Genomic DNA, 9247 nt, shown 5'->3' with positions numbered 1-9247 from the left:
GCGCGCCAATCAGCTTTCATTAAGATTATCGACGTAAATGGAACCTAGTTTGACTAGTAAAACCGCTGGCTAAAAAGCTGATAAGCTAAATGCTCAATTAGGTTTTTTTAAGAAGTTCATTAGAGGGGCACCAGATATTAGCGAGAAAAGGCAGCACAGGCAGAATATTCATCGTGCGTGTTCCCTAGAGATTTTAAAGCCTTTCGATCCGACTCAAGCGACGCTTATACGATGAGATCTTCATTTCAGTGAATTTCAATCCATCCTAAAATGAAAACCCCAATTATATTTTAAAAGTATCAAATGATAATGGTAAAATTGTATTTTGAATAATACTGAAAGTTTTGAATTTTGAAAAACAAAAAAAGAAAATTTTAACGCAAGTTCGACCTACGGACTCTTCTAAACAGTACGCAGCTGCTTTGTCTCCTATTATCTTTGTTCTAAAAAGGAGTTCTTTTGTCTCTATTGTTCTCGTTCTTTGTGTCGAGGTGCGGATATTGTTCAATTTGCCCAATCAAATTGCAGCTTGTAAGAGCTGCGTACTGACCCCCCGTTCTTTGTGTCGAGGTGCGGATATTGTTCATTTGCCCAATTAATTTGCAGCGTACTGACCCTTGTGCTGACTTCATTTTAGGACCCGCACGGTATGTAGGCGCTTTGCTACTTGTGGTACCACATTATCTACACGAACTCTAATTTAAGGTCAGATGTACCTTGTGCGATTCCATCTTTCCCAGTTCTCATTCACGGCAGAGGGAAGGATAGGGGGGGATTTTTCATGTAAACTGTGCGAAAAGAAATACATGTGCATCAAATAAATGAAAAAAACGACTTAGCGTCATACTCTTGATTTTACAGGCTGGGTTTTTTTATACCCAGTGTTCCAGTGTCTGTTACATCAGTTAAAACAGAAAATTTCTAGGAGTGCAACAGCTAATTGAGGTACCTAGAAAGCTAGTGGGTGTTCTCTTATCTGTGTACACAGTGCGTGTATTCACATTATGTGCGTGTTCTCTTGCGAGTGTACACAGTGCGTGTATTCACATTATGTGCGTGTTCTCTTGCGAGTGTACACAGTGCGTGTATTCACATTATGTGCGTGTTCTCTTGTGAGTGTACACAGTGCGTGTATTCACATTATGTGCGTGTTCTCTTGCGAGTGTACACAGTGCGTGTATTCACATTATGTGTGTGTTCACTTGTGATTGTACACCGTGCGTGTATTCACATTATGTGCGTGTTCTCTTGTGAGTGTACACAGTGCGTGTATTCACATTATGTTCGTGTTTTCCTGTGAGTGTGCACAGTGCCTATATTCACATTATGTGCGTGTTCTCTTGCGAGTGTACACAGTGCGTGTATTCACATTATGTGCGTGTTTTCTTGTGATTGTACAAAGTGCGTGTATTCACATTATGTGCATGTTCTCTTGCGAGTGTACACAGTGCGTGTATTCACATTATGTTCGTGTTCTCTTATGAGTGTACACAGTGCGTGTATTCACATTATGTGCGTGTTCCCTTGCGAGTGTACACAGTGCATGTATTCACATTATGTGCGTGTTCTCTTGTGAGTGTACACAGTGCGTGTATTCACATTATGTGCGTGTTCCCTTGCGAGTGTACACAGTGCGTGTATTCACATTATGTGCGTGTTCTCTTACGAGTGTACACAGTGACTGTATTCGCATTATGTGCATGTTCTCTTGCGAGTGTACACAGTGCGTGTATTCACATTATGTGCATGTTCTCTTGCGAGTGTACACAGTGCGTGTATTCACATTATGTGCATGTTCTCTTGCGAGTGTACACGGTGCGTGTATTCACATTATGTTCGTGTTTTCCTGTGAGTGTGCACAAAGAGTGTATTCACATTATGTGCGTGTTCTCTTGTGAGTGTTCACAGTGCGTGTATTCACATTATGTGCGTGTTCTCTTGCGAGTGTACACAGTGCGTGTATTCACATTATGTGCATGTTCTCTTGCGAGTGTACACAGTGCGTGTATTCACATTATGTGCATGTTCTCTTGCGAGTGTACACGGTGCGTGTATTCACATTATGTTCGTGTTTTCCTGTGAGTGTGCACAAAGAGTGTATTCACATTATGTGCGTGTTCTCTTGTGAGTGTTCACAGTGCGTGTATTCACATTATGTGCGTGTTCTCTTATGAGTGTACACAGTGCGTGTATTCACATTATGTGCGTGTTTTCCTGTGAGTGTGCACAAAGAGTGTATTCACATTATGTGCGTGTTCTCTTGTGAGTGTTCACAGTGCGTGTATTCGCATTATGTGCGTGTTCTCTTGTGAGTGTTCACAGTGCGTGTATTCACATTATGTGCGTGTTCTCTTGTGAGTGTTCACAGTGCGTGTATTCACATTATGTGCGTGTTCTCTTATGAGTGTACACAGTGCGTGTATTCACATTATGTGCGTGTTTTCCTGTGAGTGTGCACAAAGAGTGTATTCACATTATGTGCGTGTTCTCTTGTGAGTGTTCACAGTGCGTGTATTCGCATTATGTGCGTGTTCTCTTGCGAGTGTACACAGTGCGTGTATTCACATTATGTGCATGTTCTCTTGCGAGTGTACACAGTGCGTGTATTCACATTATGTGCATGTTCTCTTGCGAGTGTACACGGTGCGTGTATTCACATTATGTTCGTGTTTTCCTGTGAGTGTGCACAAAGAGTGTATTCACATTATGTGCGTGTTCTCTTGTGAGTGTTCACAGTGCGTATATTCACATTATGTGCGTGTTCTCTTATGAGTGTACACAGTGCGTGTTTTCACATTATGTGCGTGTTCTCTTGTGAGTGTTCACAGTGCGTATATTCACATTATGTGCGTGTTCTCTTATGAGTGTACACAGTGCGTGTATTCACATTATGTGCGTGTTTTCTTGTGAGTGTACACAGTGCATGTATTTACTTTATGTGTATGTTTTCTTGCGAGAGTACACCGTTTGTATATTCACATTATTTGCGTGTTCACTTGTGAATGTACACAGTGCGCGTATTCACATTATGTGCGTGTGTTCCTGTGCACAGAGCGTGTATTTACATATATGGGTGTTCTCTCATATGTGAGTGGGCGCGCAGCATGTATTTATATCGGGGCTAGCATGGTGTATCGATTTTCACGCTTGCTGGCGTGTAAGTTTTGTATTTACGTATGTGTATTTATATGAAGTATTCTTGTGAGTGTGCGTTTCTACATGTATGTATTTGTGCAGTCCATGTATTTATGTGCTTGCTTGTTAGTGTATGTAGGGTGTGCATTTATTTATTTTTATTTATATTATTAGCTTCGCCGCAATAGGCAGGGTAACCGCAACAGATAATAGAAGATGTAAAACTACTATTTACAACAAGTTACAGGACGAGCTAGACTACAGCATGAATTACACTTGATACACACATTTTTGTACGTACGCGGTTTCTCTGCGTCGTAGAAATCTAAGGCGGCAAAGTAGTTAGTAGTTCTTGTAAACTGTGCGAAAAGAAATACATGTGCATCAAATAAATGAAAATAAACGACTTAGCGTCATACTCTTGATTTTACAGGCTGGGTTTTTTTTATACCCAGTGTTCCAGTGTCTGTTACATCAGTTAAAACAGAAAAATTCTAGGAGTGCAACAGCTTATTGAGGTACCTAGATAGCTAGAGGGTGTTCTCTTATCTGTGTACACAGTGCGTGTATTCACATTATGTGCGTGTTCTCTTGCGAGTGTTCACAGTGCGTGTATTCACATTATGTGCGTGTTCTCTTGTGAGTGTACACAGTGCGTGTATTCACATTATGTGTGTGTTCTCTTGTGAGTGTACACAGTGTGTGTATTTACATTATGTGCATGTTCTCTTGCGAGTGTACACAGTGCGTGTATTCACATTATGTGCGTGTTCTCTTGCGAGTGTACACGGTGCGTGTATTCACATTATGTGCATGTTCTCTGGCGCGTGTTCACAGTGCGTGTATACAAATTATGTGCATGTTTTCTTGCGAGTGTACACAGTGCGTGTATTCACATTATGTGCGTGTTCTCTTGCGAGTGTACACAGTGCGTGTATTCACATTATGTGCGTGTTCTCTTGTGAGTGTACAAAGTGCGTGTATTCACATTATGTGCGTGTTCTCTTGCGAGTGTACACAATGCGTGTATTCGCATTATATGTGTGTTCTCTTGCGAGTGTACACAGTGCGTACACAATGTAAGGCGGCAAAAAAGTTAGAATTGCAGATTTGGAAGAGCTTTAAAGAAGAGTACTTTATCAAGTTCAGTTCACTGGAGAGAGAGAGTCCCATATCCTAGTTGTGAGGACAAAAAAGGTTTTCAGATATGCTGTAGTCTTATACTTAGGTTCAGTGTACTTTACACAGTTTAGGGAGGGTCTTGTTTGCCGTACGACGTATAGTAGGGAGAATTGACGGATTTAGATTTAGAAGTTTATTGGTCATTTCAAAAAAGAATACTAAGTTCAGATACTCTTGCCAGTACGTTAAAGGGAGAAGATGCAGAGATCTGAGCCTAGAGCTGTATGATATTTATGTCAAAAATGGAAGTTCCAGTATGTACTTAGTGGCACGCCTCTGGATTCTCTCCATATTTTGTATAAGGCGGTCAAGAGCGGTCTTACTAAGGTTATGCATAAGAGGCGCCTAACATTTGTGTTTTTAAGAATCTAGTGTTCCTTCTTATGAAGCCCATCAGTCTATTTCCGCGAGATGTTTGGCTGTGGACGTGATTGTTATATGTTAGGTCGTCCGGCACGAGCTACCCACAGATCACGTTATGTCTCCACTTCGTCAACTACCTTGGTCTTTATAGTGTAGTTCGTCACGAACGGCTTCATCTTCCTTGTAAACCTTTGAGCTTTACACTTGGTCTCGTTGAAGAGAAATCCAGCATCTGTTGCCCAGGCGTCCATGCGGTCTAGGTCTGACTGAATACACGCAGCGTCAGCAGGAGTCTTGATCTGCTTGTAGATCTTTGTGTCTTACGCAAACATGGCTATGTGGCATCTCTCGTTTACGTCTGGTAGGTTGTTCATGTAGATTAGGAAGAGAGCCGGCCCTAAGATGGAACTCTGTGGGACTCCGGAGCGGATGGGCAGAGGTTTGACTATAGCACCTGGAACAGTTACGCGCTGTTGGCGACCTGTCAGATAAAAAGCAAACCCCTGACGCAGGTTGCTACCGAATCCAAAGTCACGCAACTTTTGCAATAGACGTGTGTGACAAACTTTGTCCAATGCCTTTGACATGTCCATATTTACCATATCAACTTGCCCCCTCTTGTCCAACTAAGCCCCTAAGAAGTCTAGGACTTCCAGCAGGCTGGATGTGGAAGATTTTCCTTTGAGAAATCCGTGTTGATACGCCTTAACCAGCTCGCTTAGTCGATCACTGAAGCTACTAAGCACACACCTTTCGAGGACTTTTGACACCAGGGACAACAGTGAGATCAGTCTGTAGTTTTCCGTGAATTCTGCTTTGCCCTTCTTAAACACAGGCACCACGTTGGCCTCATTCCACTCATGTGGAGCCCCCAAGCTCAGAGACTTGTTGAAGAGCTTGCACAGAGATGGTGCGATTTCCGGAGCAGTCTCTTTTAGAAGACGGGCCGATATCCCATCAGGCCCTGTTGCCTTGGTGACATCGAGGGTTCTAGTGTTGACTGTACTTCCGAGATAGAGACGTGCAGCCCAGTGATACTCGGCAGTGACACTCATATGATGGTGATGGTGAGGCTTCGTGTGGAGACGAAAATGACACGGAGGCGAAATACGAGTTGAATAGATCCGCCACCCCCTGTGGCTCCTCAGCCGAGCTTCTTGGGCCATCGCTTGTTGGAGCCATGGAGACACAGTTTGGGATAGCGCGTGATTTCGGCTTGTGCTTTAAGATCGATCAGAAGCGTTACGGGTTTGCATTAACAGCACACTCGGTACCATTAATGATCACGTCGTTCTCGGAGCATGCTTTTGATTTCCGAACGCAAGTTCTTAAATTTCTCTTTTAGGTGGTCGGTAGGAGATTTCTTTATTTTTGTCCTGATATTGCTTTTCTTTCTTCTCATATTTAGTATTGAGCCATCATCCAGGGAATAGAATTTCGTCCTCTCAGTTTCTTAGATGGAATATAGTCGGCAACTGCAGCAAGGAAGAGTTATTTCCTTGCTTGCCAGTCTGCGTTGATATCCTCGTGATCTAAGCAGGAGGAGAGGTTGATTGCCGACAAAGCAGCACGGAGACCATTGAAACCACCCCACCCAGAGTCAAAGACAGACCTCTGGATCTTCGCAGGGGCTTGAATAAAAGCTGTGTGTTCGAAGAGAATCGTTCTCTTTTGATTGTGCGCAGTGATTGTATTTATGTGGGTCCTAGCTTGTGAATGTTCTCACCGTATTACTTGTGTATGTTTAAATGTTTAAATGTGCACATCGCGTGAGCTTTTTCTTGAGTGCTCTCTTGAGAGTGAGCATACCGTTATGATTCGAATATGAGCCTTCAAAGACCAGTAAAATCGATTACCGTATTCCCTTTTGTTTTCTTGTGTTTTCGTGCTAGTAAAAAGTCACCAGGATCAACGGATAAGTATGGTTATCGAGCCATTTGATTAGATAACAACCTTATTTAACTCTAAGGTAACGTTAACCTCTGCTTTCTAGGATCCTGGCCCAGGCTATTAAAAAAAGAGATCTGAGACTTCAGAACATTTATGGTAATCTTTGTACTTACAATGAAAATAATTAAGGTAATGGGGGTAACCGACCTCGTTTTCACAACAGAGGGGCGTAGAGATGACGCGTTTTTACTGATCGAGCGAGGAAAAATCACAACTCTTAGTTTCCAAAAATAATGCCTATAGTCTTTAGAAAATAAAGTTCTGTTTGTCGAGCTACATGAATCCGATCTCCCAAACAATAACCCGTAGTAGCTAACGTTCAAACCAAATCACATTTAAGAGATCGCACTAAAAGACACTTGTTATTTTATAGAGTTTAAGAGAAAATAAACAAACTTCTACAAGCCGACTTATTTTCTTCTTTCAGTTTATAATTTTTCAGTATATATTTAACTATTTGAGCAAATAATAAATGGGGTAACCGACTTCGTTTTTCTGTCGAAGCGATTTTAAGTAAAAAACGCGCGCCTTTCGCTTTGTTTTAGCGCGCCACTATGCGCAGAAGGGGTGCGCAGTGCAATTCAAGGGAATTACCTTAACCCTTTCGTGCCTAGATACGGAATTTTCCGTATTTTGCTGTATGCCTCTTTGTCATTGGACAAAAAGACAAAAGGACTGCCTTATATGGAAACCTAGCACGTGAAATCGATAGAGCATGAAATTCTGCACGTTTCTCTCTTACAGCTCAAGTCAATACAACGAGTTCCCTGCTAGCAGAGGCCTCTTTTCTCTGTATTTCGTTTGGCTGGCGTTCGCGTGGAAAAGATACCTCTGCCATGGGTCGCAAGTTCGTTTGATCAAACCGCCGTCCACGATCGTGGACGAGATCCAGAGCGCATGCTCCGTTCATTAATTACTGGCCACTATTTGAGCCCACAATGACTAGCGCATGCATGAAACGTATATCCGCTGCGGGATAATAAGCCCGCATTCGAAACGGCGTCCTCCGTAGAAATATCACGCGACGAATTATAAAAGAAGCCATTCAATGCATTATCTTCATTCAGAATTTTCTCTCTTTTGACTAACGAATCAATCTTCTGTTTACAGGTTTTGCATATTCTTCTGGAAATAGCTGATCTAAGTTTATCAAAAAGTTTTGTAACATTTGCGATATTTACATTGAAGAAACTCGCCTGCCCAGATGTCTTGAAATTAATCCCACAAACAAGACAAAACTAGTCTTTGCTGCGTTTGCTGTTCAATCTTTTTAATGACGTTTTAGGTGATTTAAATTGAACAGTTGTTTTCTTTTTTCGAAGAGGAGAACTAACCGGAGTTTGATTCGTGATTTCCGACTAAACCCATGCAAAGCATATTAGCATATTGACAGCTTTCGCGCGATGGTACGGGTTTTGGCACGTCGGTCGCTTATTAACGCTCACGCATGCGCAACAGAAACAGTTTCGACCCATGGCAGAGGTATCTTTTCCACGCGAACGCCAGCCAAGCGAAATACAGAGAAAAGAGGCCTCTGCTAGCAGGGAATACAACGAGCCGTTCGTCATGAAATTTTTATCCAAAGTTAAAACTTTTTCGCGCGTTCAAAATCCATCCACGACCACGGACCTTGCCTTTAGCTCATGGAATTGATTCATGATATTTTGGTTGCAATTTTGATAGCGATTTAGACGAGTTTTACGGCCTGGGAGAGACAAATTCACAATCGGTAAACAACGATGGCCGTGGGATAATTTCTAGCAGAAAAATGTCGGTATTTTGCGACCCAAAGACCAACTTTGGTACAGAACTGGTACTGCCATTGAGGAACAAGAAGCTACTCCATTCGTCGGACCGAAGAATCATCCAAATAATGACTTTGAACTTTGTTTTTTTTATTTTTTTCATCATCCTAAATTGATAGAATTTCTTGTCAATCGAACAAACTTGTTTGAGGCACTTCTAAATAGCAAAAAGGAAACGAAGAGAAAGAGTCTGAGTGGTTTGAGAGCAACAGCGAACGATGCAGGAACTAGCGGTGAATAAATTCATCCACCATCTCGGTATTTTTGTAAGTACTCATGGCATCGGACTATTGCCAACAATTCGAGTGAAAAAGACTCCAGTTGGATATTGCAAAATCAATAACAGCAAATAATACTTTCTTGTAAGCCTATTTTGGCCGCATCTGAACAGCAATGCAGAAAATTCTCCACAATACCATCTTAAATTTGTCCAATAGTCACCACTAGTTCCGCTCGATGATGTTCTCAAATCTTCGTGTTGTTGTGCTATACTTGATTTATTCACAGATTATGGCCAATTGTCAATCAATTAGACTATCATGAACTAAAAATGGACATTTGAGTTTTGTTCAATCAATGAAATAAATCCGCTAAAATTTAGAAATGAAATGACCATGCAAGCCGTGCTTTTATTGCCGCCATGTTGATGCTGTATTGTGTAGAAACGGTGCTGACATGACTATCACAACCAGCTCGCTTAAACCTAAAAAATAGCTATGCATAATACTTGGATATGCTTCCCTAAAGAGTTAACTCTGAATCTTTGAAGTTAATTTGATGTAGTTTATCTGAAAACATGCATAAACTGGAAC

At 41.7% G+C, this 9247-nt stretch overlaps 1 protein-coding gene across 1 annotated transcript; it reads right to left on the bottom strand.

Annotated features, from left to right (window-relative positions):
* Nucleotides 1-5306: 5306 nt before the first annotated feature.
* On the bottom strand, nt 5307-5735 carry LOC125560748. Its single transcript, XM_048723080.1, has one exon. The coding sequence runs from the start codon at nt 5733-5735 to the stop codon at nt 5307-5309; it is 429 nt and encodes a 142-aa protein (XP_048579037.1).
* Between the last annotated feature and the right edge of the window lie 3512 nt (nt 5736-9247).

The sequence above is a fragment of the Nematostella vectensis genome, chromosome 15, assembly GCF_932526225.1.
Source record: "Nematostella vectensis chromosome 15, jaNemVect1.1, whole genome shotgun sequence".
NCBI classification, from domain to species: Eukaryota; Metazoa; Cnidaria; class Anthozoa; order Actiniaria; family Edwardsiidae; genus Nematostella; species Nematostella vectensis.
Note: the sequence above shows the minus strand (reverse complement) of the source record. Positions and strands in the feature narration are given on the sequence as shown.